The sequence below is a fragment of the Podarcis erhardii genome (genome assembly GCF_964252035.2).
Source record: "Podarcis erhardii genome assembly, chromosome: 12".
Classification (NCBI taxonomy): domain Eukaryota; kingdom Metazoa; phylum Chordata; class Lepidosauria; order Squamata; family Lacertidae; genus Podarcis; species Podarcis erhardii.
The window spans coordinates 18,740,520-18,764,107 of NC_138513.1; the positions used below are offsets into that span (position 1 = coordinate 18,740,520).

Genomic DNA, 23,588 nt, shown 5'->3' on the forward strand with positions numbered 1-23,588 from the left:
TACTACTGATGGTACTAGGATGGCACTAGCACAGGGCAGCATCATGTCACCAGAGACACCAAGACTGTGGAAATCCTTGTCACCTGAGGTTTGCATTATCTCCACAAAACAGGCTTTCCAGCATGCAGTTGTTGTTCGTATGTGATTAGATGCTAGGAGGATATCTTTATTATATATTATCCTTTCTTTCTCACATTTGTGAGTTCAGAAGAGTGCCTTCCCTTTGCAGCTTAAAAGGGAAGCTGAGATCAGCTAGTGTTAGCCTTTTTGTTTAAATAATCCAGGATGCTTTAAGGCAGACTTAAGACAATATTTTATTTCATCAGAGCTCTGGCCTTGATAGTTTATTTTTACTTGCTACTGTCTTTTTATATTTGATGGGCTGCTGTATTCGGTTTATTAATTTAATTTTACTGCTATGTATTTTTATGGGTTTTAAACAATTTGTTAGGTGCTTTGAAGGCCTATGGGCAGAAAAGGCATCTGTTAAAAATTAAAGAATTAAAGAGTCTGTTTGCAGAAACTAGCAAACATGAATCCACCAAATATGCAAGTAGTCCCAAGCCATCTTTAGAACAAGATGCGGAAAGATCTCTGTTAGCTGGGTGATAGGCGGATAGAGCCACTAACTGCAGTTCCTGGGATTAAAGGGACCCGGAAAAACTGCAACCAAATTAACAAAAATTGCTGCCAGCTGTTTCCATTTATCCTATGAGTCACATGTTTGTTATTCTGTGTGATCATGAGCACAAGTGTGGCCAGGTATGGTTTTAACCATCTGCATATATTGTTGACAGACGAGTGGAAAATGTGGGACCTCAATAATCGGGAGAAATACTGTGTGAATTACTCCTGTGATAGCTGTATTATCGGTATCATAATTCAAGACAGCTGTTACACACTCTGTTCAGCCACTTTCATAAATTTCTGAAAGATCACACTGGGGACAAAATGTGTGCATCATGTCCAATGTGGAAGCAGCCTTCACATCTGACCCAGAATTTGACCAAAATTCATTTGTGATAGATAGCCTGCCTGTTGGGAAATGCTAACATTTTGGAAATCCCAGAATATGAGGTTTTAACTGGTGAAGTCAGCTGCATAAGCGTAACTATAAAGGAGCTGAATTGGGTCCTGTATAGACACTGATGTTTTAAAAACAATACTTCCATGAATCCAAAGGCTTTCCTTTTAAAAAGCAGGAAACTTAAAAGGAAGCAAAAAACCCAAAGCAACCTAAAATAAAAAGAAATCAAACAGCAGTGGAACAACAACAAAATAATCAATAAAGCTGTTTTGCTGGATTGACACAAAGAAAGCTACTCTAAAGCCACCAAACACAAACATAGATCTGTTTCTCTGCACAGCCTGCATTCATCCTTCCTCCTAGATTTATGCTGCAACCCTAGACACGGTTACCTGATAGCAAGTCTCATTGACATTTTATTAACTTACTTCTCTGAGTGGTCATCAATAGGATTGCACTGTTAGTGTCTGAATCTTGCTAGTGAGCTTGGGGAGGATTACCTACTTCTAGCCAAAATGAGGACTTAGTCCTATATAAACTTTGGGAATGCTCTGCTTTCTATGCAACTGTGATCCCCAGTAAAGGATACATCATGACCTCAAGTGCTAGGGACATAGACATCAAAGGCTTTTTATACAGTGCTGTTAGCCCACCCTGCCAGTCTTAACATGTGCTAAAATCAACCAATATGGTATCTTAGAATAAAAACAAAATTAGCACATATAGAATATGTATTTGGAAGAATCTGAAAGAACTGCCTGGATTTCTGAGTGGTTGTAGAAACTTGTTTTTATTATGTGTAATCATATATTTTACCAGTGCTTATCACTTGGCTACATTTCTCTCCCCTTCCCTTTGTCTTTTTTTTAGATTGGAAGCCCCTTGGGGTATAATCTTTATAAAGCACCATGTATATGAATGGTGCTATAGGATAACTAGTAGTAGTAGTAGTAATAACAACAACAACAACAACAATAATAATTATAGTCTCAAGCTTCTACACTTAACAAGAATAAGAAGCTCTTAAGAATAAAAGTACCTCGATCCTTTCTCTCTACCACCTCCTTTACTGACTGAAGAAGACCGTCCTGGAGATTCTGGCTTCTCCTTCTCCTCGATTGAGCTATAGAAATTACAAAGTAATTTCCCATTTCTCCTTGACTTCTACAAGGCATAGGCATTCTTAGGGTGTTGTGCACACATTGCATAGAGGGCAGTGGCAGTGATGTTAAAAACCTCCAGGTTATCCTCAGACAAAGCCAAAGGCAAAATAAAAAGTATATGGTTCACTTTGGAACACTAACACTAATACTAACAAAGAGACTGAAAATGGAGAGTAGCGCCCACTGGTGGAGGAAGAGGGGGTGGGGGAGTGCACCACCACCCGCAGCACGATCCTGGTGGGGTGCCATCGCAGCTGCCCCCTGCCTGCGCTGGGCGCCACGCCCCCACAGGCAGTGCACCACTCTCCAGGACGCGCACCACACCCCTGGGACGCACGGCAGCCACACCCATGCTTGCTCACCGGGGGCAATCCGCCCCCCCCCCCCGTGCCGGAGCATGAAGCTCTGGCATTGGTAGCACCTTCATAAGGAATGCATTCAAGGTGGCCAGCTGCTAGTAAATTAGCATGCTGGTTAATAAAATGCTTCTTCCCTGTATTTAACCTTACCCCCCCCTTTCTTAAATAGCAAGCAAGCAAGCAAGCAAATAAACAAAAACAGAAAAGGCATTAACTTATTACCAATTACAATAACAGAATAAATACTTATTTACAATGAACTGGATCCAGACTAATTTAGTTGCACTTAGTTCCTACTGAAATCAATATAAAAAGTTATTAATGATGAACAAGTTCATTGATTTAAATGGGAGCTATTACATTGATTTCTGTGCAGAACAGTGCAACATTATACATGTCTGCTCAGTAGTAAACTCCACTAAGTTCAATGGGATTTATTTCCAGGTAAGAGAGTATGGAACCTGTGGCCCTTCTAGGGTTGCTGACCTACAACTTCCATCATCCCTAACCATTGACCATGCTTGCTAGGGCTGATGGGAGTCCTTTGTTATCTAGAAAGCCACAGATCTGCCACCCCTGTTGTACAGGATTGTGACCTTAGATTGGATCCAACCCTATTAGAATCATAGAGTTGGAAGAGACCACAAGGGCCATCGAGTCCAACCCCCCTATTAATTCACTGGACATTTTAAATCAAATATAAAAATTAGAAGACTGGCTTTTTACACCCGGAGAGAAGCATATAGTCAGTAGCAATCAAAACCAGATGTTACTGGCAATAAGGAACAGAGATAAAGTTTTTCATGCTTGAATGCAGATCTGCATTGGGGGAAATATACATGACTGTTGATGGCATTGTTATTTCACACTTCTTTCATTATAATGTATATTATTGTATACAGTGGTGCCCCGCAAGACGAATGCCTCGCAAGACGAAAAACCCGCTAGACGAAAGGGTTTTCCGTTTTTCGAGGCACTTCGCAAGACGAATTTCCCTATGGGTTTGCTTCGCAAGACGAAAACGTCTTGCGAGTCTTGCGAGTTTTTTTTTCCATTTTTTTTTCCTTTTTCTAAGCTGCTAAGCCGCTAATAGCCGCTAATAGCCACTAAGCCGCTAATAGCGCTAAGCCGCTAATAGGGATGCTTTGCAAGACGAAAAAACCGCTAGACGAAGAGACTCGCGGAACGGATTATTTTTGTCTTGCGAGGCACCACTGTATAAATCATGTTGTGCAGTTGTCTTAAGCGATTACATTAGATGTGGGAAATCAGAAGGACTATATCTGTGGAATCAAGAATTCATGAAGGGAGCCACAGGGATTGTGAAATATTTATTAGGGGGTTGGATGTCATATATATTTTGTCCTTATTACATTTGGGTTGGTAGATCTCGCTTATACTGTTAAATGCAATTTATAAGGGTTTCCTCTGCTTAGCACAGATTTTGGATAAATGGTGTTTAAATGTTGTATGATTAGTTTCAGTCCTTTAAAACTGCAGACTGCCCTGCATGCCTTGGCAGGAAGGTGGTATATAAATGCAATGAATGAATGAATTGAATGAATTTTCAAATTTTACTTCCTTGTTCTGGTTTCAAATGCTGACCAGGGAGATGCATATTTGGTTGGTCTAAACATACTCATTTTCACCTAATTCAGAACAGTTTTCATCAAGTTTAGAATTACACCCAGAGGGAAACTGTGATTCCAAAGCTCAAATACATACCTAGCTCTTTCTCTACTAATTTTTCTGTTAGTACTACTGCTGGAGGTTGTAACTCGGCTGCTAAGAAAATCTTGTGGTGATTTTTCATCTGTTGCAACAGGAGGAGCTGTGAGTTCACTGGAACAATAAAGGATGCTATGCTGTTGCTGTACGCCATAATATCAGACAAATAAGTATTTTGCCCACATAACAGAATAAAATATAATCTGTACAAAAAAGTAGAAGTATGTATCACACGGGGAGCGAAGGAGCATGCCTGAAGACAGGGATGCCTACCCTTTTTCAATCAATGGGCCACACTCCTGCTGTAGATATGGCCAAAATGGCCAACAGCCACTCCTTTACACAGATGTGCATGTGCACACAAACCCTCGCCACATTTACAGCACATGTACAGACCACACACACATCGCAGGCAAGTATGCACACTACATTTAGACGGCCCCTTCAAAGGTGCCAATTCAAAGGAGCCCAGATCCTTTCAGCCTCCCCCAAAATATTTTGGGGAGCCCTGCCCCAAAAAATGGCTATGCTGATCCTCCCCAGCCTGCTCCATCACCGTCATGTGAGAACACATGTAAGACGCCTCCCTCTGTCCCAGGGCACCCTGCTTCTTCCCCATCCCTCTGCGTCCTCAGCCTAGAGCTAACACCCCACGAGCCCCCGCCATGGAGGGGACTTAGCTGCTGGCATCTGGACAGGGAGAGGAGATGTAACTGGTCATGAAAAATGAAGAAGTATTCCTTCCTGGGCTCTAAGCCCTATTTGCAACAGTTGCTATTACAAGAAGGCCCCGGAGCACAGGAAAGAGGGAGTGGTGCTGTGACAGAAGGAGAAGAAACCTCTTTCAAAGTAAATCAAGTTAGAGGCGCCCAATTTTTGGGTTGCTGAACAAATGCGGGGGTGTCACCTGGGGACCCCTCAAGAGAAGAGATTTTTTGTTTTGTTTTTAAAAGCAAAATTATTGGGGGTTACAAAAACACTCTTGGCAGTCAGCTCCAGCACACAGGCTAGCCAACCCCTATCCTAAGAATAGGTGGTGTGTCAGCAGGAAAAAGCCTGTTGAAGTACATGGGACTGGACTGAGGATGTGCATAACCTTCAAAGAGGGATGCAACTAGAGGCATTCCTTTCTTGTCATGGTCTTTTAGACAGTACCCCTGCCATTCTATTCACTTTTTTCCTTTTTGGGTTGTGTGTTTTCTTTCTTATCTTTTCCACTTCTATGTATTCCTGTTCCTATTTTCAGTCTTTCCTTGGACGTTTTCTTTTGTTTGCAAGATAGCTTCAACTTAAACTGCAGGTGTTGAGAAAGTTGCTTAAAAAAAACCCAATGCACAAGAATGCTTTGACTAAAATGTGATGTGACAGCTTCCTAAATTCCTAGCATAATTAAAAGTGATAAAACCAAAATTATCCACAAATTGTAGATAGTTGGTAGCCTTCTGTGAGTGCAAAGGCTCTTGATTCAGATAGGTTTGCTAATGGAAGAGGAAGGAAGGGGATGTTTGCTGATTTCCCCTCCCTACAACCGCCCCCCCCCCCCCGGTGAACATCTCCCAGAAATCTTTTTTGCAGGGTCCTCAATCTCATGTAACATGCAATACAGGTCAGAGTAGTGTTTAACAGACTCACAGTTCTGGTGTTTTAGAATTTACTAAGATTATAGCACGGCGATCATTAAGCTGCTGAGCACTGAGTTCCTCCAGTGACAGTAGTTTTACACCCGGTTTTACCTATGTAGGAAGATTAGAATGAAGCACAAGATGTAAGTCAACATAGGTTTCAAGGAAACTCGACTGTCTCTAGGTGAGCCACCAAAACGGTTAATCTTGCCCAGCTGCTCAGAGCAGCAGAGGATTGGCTTGGGAGTGTGCGGACAGATGGGCTCCTAGCCACTCCAAGCCAAAGGGGGCCAACCTAAAAACCTCTAGGTACAACCCTGACTGGAGCAGGCATAGCAGACTTTAGGGTTTGTAAGCTCTAATTTATATTTTAATAGAATCCTAAGGTCCACCAAGGTCAGAGCTAGAATGAGTATCAGTCCTGAAGTGGGTTTTTCTCAGCATACTGCCATGAATGGGCTGCCAACCAAGACTGACTGCCTCATGCATCCCCTCCCTACACCTTGTGCTGTCATTTGAGCTGCAATTGAAGCTGGGTAGTTGTCATTTTTTATGCCTCACTGCATTGCAACTTGCCAGCCCATCTGCTAATGAAAGTTGTTGGGTTGTATGTTGTATGTGAAGTCTTAGCTTGCAAAAGATTTGGGGCATTATTGTATGTGAAGGAAAGTTGTATGTGAAGTCTTAGCTTGCAAAAGATTTGGGGCATTATTGATACACAGGGTTTATAAATAGAGCAAGAAGACGGGCAATAGCCCTCTGAAGATTTTAACATACTTAAAGTAAACTTACCTGTCCAAAGTCATAGAACCCATCTGTTATTATGTTGCTGGATGTTAAAAAACCCATTTGGCTATATTTCTGTGGAAGGTTGTGATCAAGTATTTTATCCAAAGCTGCATCACTGAAGTTGTTTTTGCGCCCAATGGACAGGTTAATTTCTTCAAGGATATCTAAAGCACTGTTCCAGAAACACAAGTACACAATAAAAAGGGTTCTTTGTACTCTAACCCATTAAAAAAAAATCTTATTCTACTATGATATAATGCCTATTAATATCTGATCTGATCTAGTCTGATCCGTTATGGCAAAGAGACTCATTCTGCAATTAGTTATGTCTGTTTTAGTTCTCTGTATAGTAGAACTAAGCCTTTTCTAGTTCTCTGTATAGTAAGACCACTGTATAACAGTTACAGTGGTGCTAAACTGTGCCTGAATAAGCTGTGAAATCATTTATCTCAATCAGAATTTAAGAAATTAAAAATACATCTCTATGTACAATAGTGAAATTCTCAGAGCAGGGATCCTTATGTAGTCAAAACAGCATTACCTGTACACATGGAGGTGGTTATCAGGAGGCTTGCAAAACTGCCAAGGTTTGTAGAAGTAAAAAAAGAATTCAGGAGAAAAAAACTTCTGTGGGTGTGAAAGAGGGGGGATATGCAGGCAGAATGAAAAACCATTAAGACTGAGCATGTTCAGGCACATAATGCTGGTTGTTGGTAGGAGGGAAATGTAAACTAAGGGAAGAGAGAATGTAATGGAGTATCCGGAAGAAGGGCATGGCCAGCTGACTAGAACCCTGAACAGGAGCATTACACACACTTGTAAATTCTTGATTACAAGTTTTGCAGTCACCATTAACAGTCACTCTGGGATTCCTACTACTCACCCTAGCCTGGTCATTGCAGCAGCGGTTGGATCATCAGCTGCACAAACCATAACAGCCCAACAGGCATTTCTTCGGACTTCATCATGTTTAGAATATAGGAGCTTAATAAGAGGGTCAAGCCCTCCTGAATTCCGTAACTAAAAAAGAAAAAAAGATATATTGCTTGCTTGCTTGTCAAAGGATACATTCAGTAGGAATATTGTCAGCACTTGGCAACACTCTAGGCTGAAAAATGAAGGTTATGTCTGCACTGTGTTTGCTTCTCAGAACAAACTGAAGCAGAATAAATCCACCACCAGTAGTGTATTAATTGTGTCAAGAGCATGCTGAAGAATACAATTGCAATAAAACACCAGTACCTGGTGAGGCTCCATTGATATCCCTCAAATGAAGAAACCAGAGATTGAACATGGGATCTTCTGTATACAAAAGCATATGCTTCAATATGAAGCTATTACCCCACCTCTAGTTTGCTTCATTCATACCCCACCCCCAAACTTGCATAGTTCACCATGGTAAAATTTCCCTGCACAAATTTTATATACTGTAACAAAGACAGCGCATACTTGGTTCCTAATTTTTATATAAGAACCACAAACTAGATCTTTTCTGGGAAGCATAATAAATGCACTGATTCAAGAAAGCCGCACAAAGCAAAAGAGTTCCCCCCATCACGATTTTCAAAGCTGCATTGCATGTACCTCACCTCAGTCCTGGCATCAGCATCACAACCAACTGCAGCGACGGTAAGAGCTGCTCGGCTTTGCACTATGCTGTTGGTGGAATGCAGTGGTTCTACAATTGCCGTCATAATACCATGGCTCTGGATGCTGAGACGCAGAGGCTCCTGGGTGGCCAGGTTGGTGAGAACAGTAGCAGCACTTGCAACGACCCCATCTCTCTTAGAACTCAGAAGGTTGATCAGTGGCTCAATACCATCTGCTTCCGCCACTGCACTAGAACAGGGGATAAAAAGGGGACATCCCCAAATCTATTTTAATTTTTAAGATGAGGAAAGAAAGCATCCTTAACGTATCCCTTTATAAGCCGTATCAATTGCTTATGCTAACATTCAAAAACCAGCGCAGATGCTCATGTGTATTGAGGCCGAAACATTTACAGCACATACACACGTTTCCTTAGATGTCCAATCGAGCTCAAGTAAGTGTGCACAGGATGTGCCTTTTCCATTTCTAATCCTACCCTTTCTTCAGCCTGAACTTACCTATCAGTAGTGCAATCTAAGCAGAGGAATTCTTTTTGCATGCATGCATATTATTATTTTTGTAAAGAACATAAGCCATATGCCCAACTGAGTATCATTTCATAGTCATTTTATAGTAGGCTCATCTGTTTGTTAAACAAAACTTGGCAGAAGTGTTAGCACAGGAAATATACAGATGGAAATCTCAGTTGTCCATGTGCTCTGCTATTTATATCCTTGCTGTTAAGCACCAACCTCTACATGTTTACTCTGAATTAAGCCATAGAAAGTGTGCTTAGGACTACAGTCTTACAGGAGGGAAGGCCTGGTAATTTTTAGTCAGAGGTAAGGATTGCTGAGCACAATGGATTGGAGCGATAGGGCACAATTCTATACTAAGCTTAAGGGAGCAATCCTATACTTCCTGCGTGGGTGGGTGGGTGGCTGAGCTGCCATAGGATGCTTCACTTTCTGTGGGTGAAGAGGGGAGGTTCACAGGCAGAGACCTCTGCAGTGCAACAGCTGTTACTCTATTGGCTGGTGGTGCTTCAGAGGCAGTAGGCCATAAACAGGGCATTCTGGGGATGGATCAGGGCAAGACTCAGATGTACTGAATTCAAAGCTCCCTTGTTCCTCTGACATGGCCCTGAAAGGAAAGGGGCAAAAAGCACACCAGCTCTGGATCTTATTTTCTCAATTGGGGGGAGGTATTAGAAGACCAAGTTGGTGTGTGTGGAAATTCCACCCTACAACTTCTACCCTGGCCATTGTGAACCATCAAAGTTTAGGAAGTAGCAGTTTCTCCATTTTAGGTTTGCTCTGTTAATGAAATTTTAATCTTCATCCACCAAAGGAAAAACAGTCACTGGTCCAAGGTAGCTATTAATATTCCCCCATTTCAAATCAAGTAAATTTGTTAAATTTACTTTTAACACTTTTATCTGACTCTTAACTCAAAGGAGTTCAGAATTTGATTTCCAAGCTTAGAGAGTCAGGCCCGCTTACCCCACAGCTGAATTACCCCACATGTCATTCATTCAGACCAGTCCCTGAGAAACATGGTTCCAGCTAAAGAATCTCAAGCAGAAGAATGCACTATGCATACAATATGGTATGTGAGAATCTCTCCCTCCTGTCAACAGAAATGCCTCAATTATGAACAATTTAATATCTGTGCATACTTTCATAAATGCTTTTGATGGCATGTAATAGTAGTAGTAACAACAACAACAACAACAACAACAACAACAACAACTTCTTTATTATTTGTACCCTGCCCATCGGACTGGGTCGCCCCAGCTACTCTAAAACATAATAAAACATCAAAAATTAAAAACTTCCCTATACAGGGCTGCCTTCAGATGTCTTCTAAAGGTTGCATAATTACTTATCTCCTTGTAAACATTTAGAAAATTATTTCCCTTTCATATTAAGTTCAGTGATTAAGTTTTGATAGCTAGCATTTTTATTCTACTGTGTGATCATTTTATTCCAAGTTCATGATTAAATGCTTCATTTTACACCCTACAATAATTTATCTCCTGAATCACTGCCTACAGAATCCAAATGAATCTTGGGGGCAAGGATAAAATTTAACATGCTGCCACCATAATAGTATGAATCACTAAATACTAATATTTTATTCAGGGTATTCTGACGGCCTAAGGCCAGGCTATAGAACAAAACATTTCTGGATTCTGGATCTGGTTAAAAGATCCTGATGTTTCTTCTAAAAAGGTACAACTGTATACCTTAACTAGGGAATAAGTCCCACTGAACACAGTGGGGTTTACTTGCAAGTAAATGTGCATTGGACTGCAATGTTAAATATTAATCCAAGTAATTAGGCAGTCTATGGAAAGATGGATACAATCTGTTGGAAATTCCCGAAGGACCAACACAGGAAATAAATTAAATGGGATTTAGAAGCAAATACAGTATTTAGCATAAAAATAAAAGAAAGTGACAAAACAGTGGCTTTAACCTTGTTCTATCTAGCACCACTCCCTTTCTGGATTGTAGGAAGAACAGGGATGAAAAATCTGTAGTCTAAGGTCCATTTCACAGTCAGTCTTAAGCTTTAGGCAAAACACCTGCCCTAGGGCATGGAAGTTTAAAAGAAGCAGAAAATAATGAAAAGTCTTCACAGATCCACACTTAACCCAACCAATGACAACAAATAAAAGACAAGTTCAGCTATGCCTTAAATAAGAAAATACTTTCCTGAATGGAAGCGGAGAAGAATTTCCACTTATAATGTGAGTCATAGTGACTTTAGAAGGCATGGTTCTGAAAAGAACAAGTAGTCCATCTCAGATGAATTTTGACTATGTTGGCCAGCAGAGGCTTTCTAGGATATGGATATTAATTTGCCATTAATTTGATTTTAATTAATTTTTATAATGAAATACTTTGAATGTGTGATTATTTGATTGTTTGATTATTTGATTATTGTTAGCCGCCCTGAGCCCGGCTTCGGCTGGGGAGGGCGGGATATAAATAAAATATTATTATTATTATTATTATTATTATTATTATTATTATTATTATTATTATTATATTTCCCAGTTCTATGTGAAGATGGCAGGTGTTGAACCTAAGACCTTTTGCATACAGAACATGTGCTCCACCACTCAATTACATCCTCTATTTTTAGGATGCCCATACTCATGCTGATGCAATGAGGACTCATATTTTAAAGATCCAAGGTCCTGATCCTGCATATTTGGAAATATGGATTAGGGTTAGGATATAAGACTGTTTCTTTTTCACAACTCTTTGGTAGTCCCACCTATAAGAATATGGTCCTATGGGAACATGAGATGTACCGTAGTTGGGTCAGAATAGTGGGATCTTCTAGAAGCTTGATGGGTCTTTTTCTTCTAGCTTTAATGAAAATTAAAATTTAGTCATTTTGAACTTCCCAATCTTCAGAGTCCTACAAAATTAAAGGAGGGATTCTGTGCCCAGTGTTTTGAGCCAAAAGTATAACTTGGCATTCTTTTGTACAAAGACAGTGAGCAAATATGTCCCACAGCAGCTGGTATTTGGCTGCTGCTGCTGCTGCTGCTGCTGATTAACGCCTTATACCGCTTTTAAATGTGTTTGTGGGAGGGGAGGGGTGGGGTGTTATTGGTTTGTGGGTTTTTTGTTCTTGTTTTTATCGTGTATTGTTTGTTTTTATATTTTTATGTTGTGCACTGCCCTGAGATCTACAGATGAAGGGTGGTGTGCAAATTTTACTACTACTACTTCCAACTATATTACTTTGCTCTAACCATAACAGATACCTACAACTCAGGATACCAAATCATGCATCTGATGAAGTGAAGTGTAATCCACAACAACTTATGCCGTAATAAATGTATTCGTCTTTAGGGTGTCATCAGATTCTTCTTTATTGTTGCTGTGAGAGACTAACATAGCTTATCCCTCTGGGATATTGGCGTATGCATTGTGTTAAGTTCTGCAGGCTGTCACTAGGGGTCAGTGTTAAGTCACACATTACTACAACAGAGGCGAGCTAGTAGTTTATTCCAGACCTCAAGCACAGAAGGACAGTAAGTTTATGGGGAAAACATAACATTATATTAAAAAATCTCAAATTATTTTTTAAAAACAAGGTTCAGTAGAATATTCACAATTTAGATACCAACTCAACCAGAATGTTGTCTGCAGCAGCATTATCTCTGTTTTATCTGATTCAACAAACCATATGCCACTTGTAGTCCTACTTGTGGGGGAAGAGTTTAATATGCTGTTTGGTGGTTGCACTTGGCTGATGCCTGATGCTACTCATAAAGCATTTCCTGAAATCTCCAATGATGTTTGAGGCATTTCTGATGAACGCAGAGTTTATATTTGCATTTTGGTACAAGGGGACAGCTTATGACTGTGTGCTCAATAAATGCTGAAGGTCTGAAATGAAATTGATAGCCTGTAGCTAAGGCTGAAGGAGAAGAGTTTGTATTACACCATTGATACCATCCAGTCTAATGACTTGATGATTCTTACACCAACAGGAATATCTTGTAAGAAACTGTCACGAAAACTTCTTCTGGTATGTCTTTGTTCTTCTGAGAAAGTGGCATTCCTGTAAGTCCTCTTCCATTCTACATGTGCAAACAGCATGGGATTCCCAATAATTATGGTGATGTGGCTATTCTAGCTGTTGCATTCAAACAAAAGACAGTCCTCAGATCAATGGGACACCAAAAGATGACAGAATTTCATTTGTTTTGAAATAATTTCTGCTATGTTCGATCTGTGATAAACTGCTCATATAAACAGATATATCCAGAATTGTCTTTACTAAGCTCTTGGCAAATTAAAGTCAGCTTTCTGTGACTTTTCCAGTAATGATTTCTGATATGAAGTTTGGAATTTTAAGCCTGGAAAAACTAGGTAGGCTCCCATAAATGAGTTATGTGGGCAACGTTGCACATGGTTCAGCTTATCAATTTGTGTTTGCCACTGAGCATAGCAATACTAAATATTGTGAATACAAATACAGTGAATTCAACTTGGCACAACATATTGTTGCATGGAACCCCAATCTCCAAGCGGTGCGATATTCCACAGGTTTCAGGTGCTTATCTAGGATTTGTGTTTCCTTTTGAGATAAGGCACAGTTGCCATACGTCCAAAATTTCCTGGACATAGCCGGTATTCAGCCCTTGTAAACAGCGTCCAGGCGGAAATTGCTGAAATGTCTGCCAAAATCCAGGTGTATGGTAGCCCATGTCGTAGTGTTGTTTTTGGTGATTGTCATTTAAAATAGCTCAAAAACCTCAGGTTCTTGCAATTTTGCCAAATTGTTTTTCTGGTATATGGTTTATTTACACAAAAGTACAACTTGAGGCTACGATGGAGAGATTCACAGCATTAACACCCCCAAAGCATCTTGTTTCTCCCATAGCTGCAGCCTTGGATCCAGACATTGCTCTTTGACTCTGCAGCTTGCTGCTTTACTTCTAGGTCACATCACTCAAAACTGTCAACACTAAACTCTAGCTTCATCCTTCTAACTAACCATGAGTCCAGACTCTAAAATTAATTAACTGTATAAGCCACTAGTTCCCATCCCTGTGTCAAAATTTATATTATAAGTCATAGTAAGCAGGAAATTGACTTTTTGCTTATGAAAACTGTTAAGCTCCATATCTAAAATTGATACAAATAATACAACTTAAGAACTAATTCAGGTCAGTTCATCCTTAATATTTATGTGACAGTCAGTGTTTTCTCAAAATATTTCAAAGAGAATTAAAACAAAAACAAAACCCTGACACAACAAACTAATGAAACAAAGTCATTTATTCTAGTATCCTCTGTGTAGTGAAGAGTGAACAGTGGTAACTTGTTACCAAGAATAATTAATATTTATGGCAGTAATTTAAATCCAGTATAATATTCGCCTAATCTTTGTTTTACAGAAGCTGTTTATGTTGGCAGGTTTTGGGAGCTTGTTAAAATATAAATAGCATTTAGAAGGCAACTACTTGCCTCATTTTACATTTAACAACTTGTATAATACATATATTGTGTATTAATAAATAACTTAACACATGGTGCAATCTCAATAAAAGTGGTACCAGTAGAACAGAATGACCAATAGATGGCAGTGATACTGTAAATAAATGTCCAGCCTATTAAATCAGTGGTTTGTTTTAATAGTGAACTGCTGGTACAGTTTTGATTATTTTATAACTGGATTGATGGGAAATCAACCAGCACACACAAGTTTACTGAGGAGATGATCATGGACTTTGCAGCAGTAACATGAGTGCCTCCTTGGGGTCAGATTTTCAGTCAAGCTTTTATCTGAAACCAAGATGGAAAACATGAGCCTAGCTCATGTTTTTCTACAGCCTAGCTCACATTTACCTTTTCCTTTCTTGGCTTTCTGAAAATCCACCTTTCATTTTGGAGGCTGAAATTTCTTTGAAAATGTGGCTCTGGACATTCAGTCTTATGCTTTCCTTTGCTTATGCTTGCTTTAGCTAATACATAGCAAGCCATGATATGTTGCTATAACCAAAGGAACAACCTATGGTAGGCAAGCAGGACTGTACAAGTCCTTTGCATCCTGTACCAAAAGCATTGTTCTATGCACAAATCTGTGATACTTTAAACATGCTTGAAACAACAAATTAGGCATCCCTTAAAAACAACAACAACCTGACACAGATTAGTCAGGAGAGAATATAATCTTAGGATGAAGTGACTTCTCTCCCAACAGACAAATGTTTAAACTTGAAAACATTTTACCATCATTAATACATGGCTATTTCCCTCAGGACAGGCAAAGCCTGGTTAGAGAGAGATGTTGTTAGCACACACTGGCCTGGTTCACACGCAACACGTAAGTCAAGGTGTGTTTAGTTTAACCAACAAACCAAGATCTTAAGCCATTGTTTGTTGCTGGCTTATGAAACTTGGCTTGTTTTAACTATGGCTTTTTATTACAGGCAAACCCAGCATGGTTTGTTTGCTCACCCTGCATCAGATGCCTGCCAAACAATGGCAAAAAGGTATCAAAAAAGACCACTATCAAGGTGAAGCAGGTCTCTCTGCCACTTTGTCCAAAGAACCCGCTCCTAACTCTGCCTGGCAACAGGCTTCTTTCCCCATCCCACTTCTCCATTACACCCCATTCTTCACAAGGCAGACAGCTTCGTTTTGTAGCTGCTGTCCAATAGCAGAATGTTTGAAATGACTACAACCCAGCACTCCCTACTAAATCTAAAGTGGGATGTAAGCAGCAAACTGAAATGATCAGTACATAATGATACTCTAGTCTACCCTATTAACTTGTAGCAACCACACACACACAGAGAGAGAGAGAGAGAGAGAGAGAGAGCGCGCGCGCAGTTGTTGGGGATAAAAGTAAGCATTCACATAGGTAAAACTGGGAAGGTTAAGAAAGTTCAAACTCCTTATGGCGTAGAAATCTAATTCTTGGAGGGGCACAAAAAACCTTTGCCCGCAATTTGCAACTCATGGCTGCAGGGTAATTAGCACCTCCTGTGCAAACACCTGATTTGCAATCCTCATTGTGCCCTGAAGCCTCAGTTCTGTTTTCACAAACCCAGGAACAATATTCCCTGACTTTGGTGGCCTGGAGTTGTTACTTGCATTCGGTATATGCTTATAGAGATGGGCTTGCCAGACTTCATAATAGGGGTTTTGAGATATTGCTTCCCATGTTATCCATTTTCTGGCATAATGCACAACCTAAATGATGGTTTGATCAACAGCAAAGACCCTACAGTATGGGCTGCAAATAGTTTTTAACACAGACTGCCTTCCTGACTGAGGAGCAATCACAAGATACCTAATACATGTAGTTGTTTGACTCTGAACAGATGGCCTCCCTGAGATTAAAGACTTAATTCTGGTCAGATGAGGAGGCTGTGGTGTGCATATATCTGTGGATCTCATCTCATGTACTCTCACATGAGAGGCACTCTCACACTGGTTTCAGAAATATATTATTTTTACTTGGCTTTCTGTGGAGATGCACCATTGAAGCTACCACTATATTATCACCCAGTGCAAGGAGAAAATTAATGCCTTCAAGATGTTCAAGGATGTCACTACTCACCACCCAAGGTGATGCCTTTTTATGAAAAACTGGCAACCATCCTTTTCAATAGAAAAGGTATGACTCCAGGCTACACTGTGAATAGTGGTATCAGTGTTCCCAACCAGTATCAGCTGAATAGACCCAAACCAACCAAAGAGTCTACATTTAAGCAAACCTCATCAGTCATGCTAGGAACACCTGGCCAGTAAAGGTGGATGCCTTTACCCTCTTCAGGAACAAGTGCCAACTCTGCCAAGGCCAATACTTTCAAGCACTCCCCACTTCCTTGGGCTGGCACAATCTCTTCAGGAATAATCTGTGCTTGCTTAGGCCAGGGGTAGTTCCTGCATCCTCACCTCATCCTCATTTATAACATGTGCTGGCTGCTCTACAGCAGTGCTAAGTGGGCAGAAGCAGCTTGGAATGACCACCTGTAGGCATCAAGCAGCACAAGGTCATCCCAAAATCCTTCACCAACTCTTATGATACCAATAACAGAAGTCCAGCCCTCATGACACCTCCACTCTCTTTGTGTACAAAGGCCACCAACACCCATCAAGGTAACAACAGTCCTCCAGAATTAAGGATTTACTGCTCCTCTTGTTTCCATCCAAGAGGAAGACCAGGTTGAGGAGGTGGTTACTGCAGTGGGTACAAATAACAGAGAGAATATTTATGTTCATCGGGAATGTGCAGAGAGAAGGCAGATTATAGTTCAGGCAGCTGTACGCTCCCTAAGAATAAGTGATTGTAGCTGCAGTGATGATGACCTGCATGGAGAAGACACAGAAATGAAGGAGAATTTGTTGACACCAAAGAAGTGCACTCTAGTGAAGGATAAAGAAGAAGCTACCTATGAGCTCCCATCACCACCATTTGTTTCTGTACTGCTATTACAGTGCTTTTTACGCCTTTGGAAGTGCAGCAGTGTACTATTAACTCCAGTTAGTGAATTCACAACCAGATAGCATGGGAGAAAGGAGACAACATGGAGAAGACATTGCTTCTTCTTAAAAGCAGGCTGAAAGTATCATATCCTGCATATGACCAGAAAACTGCCCCAGCTCCCATTCCTCACTGCCATAACCAAACTGCTACTACATTACTGCCCCTTTCCGGTTTTTGAGGCACACTGCACATGGGCCAATAAATAAAAACTTCACACACATTTACAGCACGACCACATACCACAATAAGAATGACTAGATGGAAAAAGGTGACATGCCCAGGACCTCAATACTCTAGCAACTGGTTATCATTGAAGCCCAGCATCAAATCCTTCATCTTCCCCAAAGGGGATTCTAGAGAGCATCTACATCAGTCCACCCTCTTGAGGATTGGTTTTTACAGGACAGCATTGTACCAATCAACTTTACAATTGTTTTCCAACTTGAGAGCTAAGCAAAGCAATTCCAGCAGGCTTGGGCCCTAGAGGCCAATACCTGGTTCTTTATATGTGAGCCTAGATACAATTGACATTAACTGAAGAGCCACAAGAAAGGAGTATCAGAGTCAATATCTACTGCATTTTTTCAGAAAACAGAAAAGTGGGTTGAATAATGACTACACATGATGAATGATGTTTCGTCTGGTAATGTTAAATTAATGTCAGTGGCTATTAGAGCCGAGTGAATAATTTGTGACATGAAATGTATCCGATGAATTATGTCTCTTTCTCTTCATGGAATATCTATGAGCCAATCACTTTCTCCATTTCATTCATTATTTGAGATACTCCAAGAAACCTTTTGCAAATTTCATTGCTTTAAGTCTTTTGACATTTGAACTACCTTGCTCATTTGTGATTGTTCATGTAAGGCACATATGGTTTTATTTCTGACTGAGTGAACACAGCCCTTATAATCTGGATACAGATGGAAATAAATGGAGGAGAAAAAATGTATATGTATGCGCATATGTGAGTATGTATGCCCACAACTGTTTTTTTATGAAATTTCATGTTAACTCAAGATGAACACACCTGAAACAAGTTCAGTTCATAAATCCTGATCAACTGTTGACTGGCGAGTGTAATCATTGCTGTTAGTTTCTCATAAAATTCTCCAAATGACCGTCTAAAATGCTGCTTTATAGGCACATTCAGTCAACCAAGGCAACAATCCACAGCATTAGACTCTGTTTCCCCCTTCTTTTGTGGAGTAGCTTGCAATGAGGGATGGAAGAAGAGAAATAACTAGATCTAAAAGGACTACAAAGTGGATAGTATTGAATTGAACTTAATTCCCTAACTTTGTTATACACGGTTATGTGTATATGTACCATATATTACACTGATCAACACCCTAGTATGAATCCAGTAGCTTCAATAGAAACAGTCTGCACTGTCAACAAGATTCCTTAACAACAGAAGATGAACATCAACAGTATCTTCCCTCCTGCAGCAAAAAACTATTTAAGATAAAGTTAACCCATGCCAATGGTCTTCACCCTGTTTGGAGATCCCTGTGGCTTTTTTAAAGACATTCAAGTTCAATCACACATTTAATGCAACATATCCCATTTTATTTTCTTATATTTATAGCCCACCTTCCTTCCATCATTGAATTCAAGGTGGCATACATGTGGTTTCCAGGCAGTCGCCTATCCTGGCACTGACTAGATGTGTACCTGCTAAGCTTCAGCAAAGTGATACCTTAGTATATATTCAAATCATATTGTGTAATTCCATGTAGACATAAATGTTTAGATATGGGGTTTGATCCAGACCTCTGTATGTGTCATGCCTGTGCACAGGGATTTCCCCTTATCCCTCGTCACATGTTCACAGCTGCATGTGCTACATACCACACTTAGGTCATTTCAGGGAATGGGGACCTCACAATCTAGCCCACCAACTTTATTCAGCCAAAAAATGCTTCAATATTCACAGAAAGAGGAAATTCCTAAAGCACTGATCTTTAGGAGAGCTATAAAATGTTTCATGAACTCCCCCCTCCAATGTATTATTATTTTTAGCCTCATTTTCTAAAAACTTCCCAAACATACATATTATTTCCAGGTTTCTTATAAAAACACCTAGCTGATTTCACACACTACACTGGATTCGCATATAAATAGTCAAGAAAAATGAAAAATGAATGACAGTAGTCTATTCAGTGAATAGCATAGGAGCCAGGATGTAAAGCAAAATGGAGGTAACAGGACAATATGCCACCTAGAAATTTCACAGAGGTAAAATATACGTCCTGATAAATGTGTTCAACAATTCTTTATTCCTCTTGAGCTTACCTTGCATTGGCAGGGTGAGCTGTTGTCAGATTAACTAGAGCAGTAGCAGCAGCTTCCTTTACCTCTTCATTGTCGCTGCTTAGCAACTGAACTAGCTGGGGAATTCCTTTGGAAAAATAATAATAATTGTATGTATGTGGTCTCAAATTAGCCATGGCAAAACTGCAGATTGGTAAATATTTTCTTACGGATCATAAGTTCTACCTCCACCATAACCGATTTACCTAGAGTTCCAATGGTTTGTTTGCTAGTTAAATTCTCACACATAGCAGCGATTGCTTGAGATGCAGCTATTTTAGTTCCATCATTATCGGTTCCCAAAAGGGTGACTAGACATTTTTCAACTTCTTGTTCATTCAGGATTTTTCTGTTTTCAGCTGCGCATAAAGAAGAACAACAATAATAATCAGCAACATCAAATGTTAAATAGGAAGGGGAATGAAAGATCAAATTTTCATGCAGATTATGTCACTAGCAAATGTTTGTTTCCATTCAGCACAACATCAAAACACAGTGTATTAAAGTGCACTTATAAAGTGTCACGCCCTTAAGCTGCATACAGAACCTCACACTAACTTGGTTAAGTTTGCTGAAATACGGGAGTTTTTAAAGCAGGTCAAAAAGATGCATTTCACTTACCAGCAATAAGCACTTGAGGTAATAACAACCAATTATATTCCCTTTAAAAACAACAGCCCTGAATTTATGCAGAATCAGAACATGCATGCCCCGCTTCCTGGCAATATATCCTCACTAAGAGGTACTAATAGGAGCAATGTACATGAAAATTAAAGAAGTCAATTTTTTTAGTGGAGATGCTGTATATCTGACAGTTGCTGTATAAATCAAATTAGTGCATGGACTAGCTACCATAGGATGGTAGTTTAAAAAGTGCATTATGCCTTTTCAGAGATTCATACACTCTTAATTCCTATCTAGACAAACAGGAAGAAGGCTCTGAATGCTCCCTGTTTCATCACTAGAGACAAAACACTGGGGTGAATGTTCCACAGTTTGACATCATTGCAATGCACATGTGGGTTTCACAGTGAGGACAAGACCACAGATTCCCCCATTTAGGGCCAGCTTGCAAGGGCCAGAGTGAAATGATTACACTCTGAATGTTGCAGCATAACAGTTTGCCTTTCCAGTATAAAATTAAGGTTTTATTGAATGCTGCAGCTCTGCACAAGGCAAAGGGGGAACAAGAAGTGGAAGTGCAGCTTATGAGAATTTATATAACCTAACTTATTCTTTTACCTTGATATGAGAAATATCCCCTGAATCTTAGGAGGTTTATCTTATAACCCTCGCCCCGTTTGGTTAGCTTTCAACAGCCATACAAAATTAGTGCAGTAAAGGGGCAGACAAATATACTCCAATAAATATTATACTATGTGCCTCATAAAGCTGCCCAAAGCAAGAAAGCCCTTGTTGGCAGAGTTTTATATATCTGAACTGCTCCCTTTCATGTTTATTCAAAGGAATACTTAAGCACTTACATAACCTTAAGCAGACAGCCGATCTGCTAAGTCCTACTGACAAGTAGCTAAAAGGATCAAGGCTTAGATTTAATTTTATACTTGTTCTATTTTGGAAACGGAGAAATGTCACCTAAAAGAGGTTTTATACCAAAAAATGAACCTTTCCTTCAGCCTAAATATATTTACTTTATATAGTGTGTTTAATAATAAAAGTTAAGGAAGTTCAACAGATTATTAAGCAGTCTGGTTACTTTTTTAAAAGTCCAAAATGTACATATTTATATTTGATTAACTATTCAGAACATTCATAGCAAAAGCTAGACTAGAAATAAAAGGCATTAGAAATCTAGCTGCTCCACTTTCTCAATTTTACACCTTAAAAGGTGCACCCTTTCATATGTTGTTTGGTGGAGGAGATGTTTTGTGTTTGTGTTTTTTTGCTTGTTTGCTTTTGTTTTACAGGATTCAATAGGTTCTGGGAGAATTCTCAACAAAAGCAGACACAAGTTTTGCCACATCACTGACATGTAACTGCAAACACTCTAGAGATGGCATTAATTGGGATTACAAATTGGCTTGACACATAATGGACTTTGCCTCCGGCTTGATCCTTGCCAAACTTGTGTGTAATCCCTGGTAATGGTCTCTTGGGGGGGGGGGCGTGTCTCCATACTTCAGTCACTTGTTTTTGGTAAAGTGAGTTCGATGTCCCTTAGTACCTGGAACAAAAGTGTTTATTATTCTGACTATTTCCTAAAAAGCAGGTACAATCTTATTTTAATAATAATAATAATAATAATAATAATAATAATAATAATAAACCACACATTAGGTATAAAACATATTTAAATTCTGCATAAAGGGAAATAATGTTTGCTTTAATTGTTGAAAGAGAAAATGAAAACCATCAGAAAGACTAGAAATGCATTTCATATCCTATTACATTGGCAATGCAGCATTGGTTCTACTGATGTAGGTTACTAGAGAATAAGTCCCACTGAACATGGGCCATATATCAACATCAGTAGGAATGGACTCCACACCTCTTAATAATGGAATCCTGTTGGAAGGACAAATTAATACCTTCCAACATTTCATAAATGAAAGTAGGCATCTTCTCTAATACCCCAGTTTTCATACCAAAGACCAATGTCTGAGGGCTCCCATTGCCACCTTTGCATACTGCTGAAAGCTACACTTTATCTGTTGCTGTTCATTAACTGTGTAATACTTGCCCTCTGCTAGGGATGTGGGAGAAATTTGATTCAGTTCACATCTAAAGGCGAACCAACCTACTTTGCACTTTCCAAAACAATACAAAAACTGAAACATACCAATCCTTCTGCAGTTGCACTTCTCTGAGTTTTGCGTTGCAGTTCTCCAGCCAATGAATATGTTCAAAAATTCTATTGGTGTAATGTTTCCATAAAAACAATTTCACTGGTGGAAGTAACCTTTAAAATGCTCTGTGCTAGGGGAACTATGTATATTTTTTGTATATACATATATAATACATGTATAATGAATATACAGATATGTATAGTGTATAGCAACTATGAAAGGGCAAATGTTATGCAAAGGATCAGGACAAAAGCTAACCAGAACAAAACTCCCAATGTCATAATTCTTTTATGTAAATCTACTGTGCAAAAACATGTGACATACTGTGTACAGTTCTGGCTGCAACAACTCAGTTGCACCCATGCTAGTTTGTTGCAGACTAGGCAAAACAAAAGTTTTATACTTAAGACTACATTTATTTAATTCATAAAGAAAAGCTGCAAGAAGTTACATAGAGTTATATCCAGAGATACAGTGTAATAGGTGTAATAGGTGTAATAGGTGTAATTTCTTGACAGAAATCTATTACAGTGGCACCTCGGGTTAAGTACTTAATTCGTTCCGGAGGTCCATACTTAACCTGAAACTGTTCTTAACCTGAAGCACCACTTTAGCTAATGGGGCCTCCTGTTGCCGCGCCACCGGAGCCCGATTTCTGTTCTTATCCTGAAGCAAAGTTCTTAACCTGAAGCACTATTTCTGGGTTAGTGGAGTCTGTAACCTGAAGCATATGTAACCTGAAGCATATGTAATCCGAGGTACCACTGTACAGCCTATTGTGCAGCTTCTCTTATTTTTTAACAATGTCTGTGGGGTACAGCAAAGCAAAAGAAGACCAAGGAAGAGAGGCAGGAAATATATTTTCTTTTCCAAATGAATTTGAGAGCAGGGATATAATTATATATTGAAAGTAGAGTCTAATAAATTGGGGGGGGGGACTTACTGATTTATCTATTATCATATTATGTATTATCATAATTTGAATAATTATTATTCATGTTATTTATATCCTGATTCAGCTGTCAAGCAGCTTATGTGATAAAGAACAAACAGGCTGCAACCTGTTTAAGAGTGAGTAAGTGCGGGTAGCGCTGTGGGTTAAACTACAGCGCCAAGGGCTTGCCGCTCAGAAGATCGGCGGTTCGAATCCC

The 23,588-nt window shown here is 39.6% G+C and overlaps 2 protein-coding genes across 11 annotated transcripts in view; one reads left to right on the plus strand and one right to left on the minus strand.

The window, feature by feature from the left end:
• PIP4K2A (phosphatidylinositol-5-phosphate 4-kinase type 2 alpha) overlaps positions 1-23,588 on the plus strand; it is a 163,424-nt gene that overhangs the window by 14,362 nt on the left and 125,474 nt on the right. The window lies entirely within an intron of this gene.
• Positions 1-23,588, minus strand: part of ARMC3 (armadillo repeat containing 3) — a 56,738-nt gene that overhangs the window by 6,313 nt on the left and 26,837 nt on the right. For 8 of the 9 annotated variants that reach the window (XM_081834650.1, XM_081834649.1, XM_081834647.1 and 5 more), the window contains 8 exons: positions 19,837-19,989; positions 19,613-19,718; positions 8,278-8,527; positions 7,572-7,708; positions 6,692-6,860; positions 5,910-6,010; positions 4,275-4,391; positions 2,067-2,150 (listed from right to left, as the gene is read on the minus strand). In XM_081834650.1, coding sequence (XP_081690776.1) covers positions 2,067-2,150; positions 4,275-4,391; positions 5,910-6,010; positions 6,692-6,860; positions 7,572-7,708; positions 8,278-8,527; positions 19,613-19,718; positions 19,837-19,989 — 1,117 coding nt within the window. The remainder of the gene's footprint in view (positions 1-2,066; positions 2,151-4,274; positions 4,392-5,909; positions 6,011-6,691; positions 6,861-7,571; positions 7,709-8,277; positions 8,528-19,612; positions 19,719-19,836; positions 19,990-23,588) is intronic. The other variant, XM_081834652.1, reaches the window with a different exon arrangement.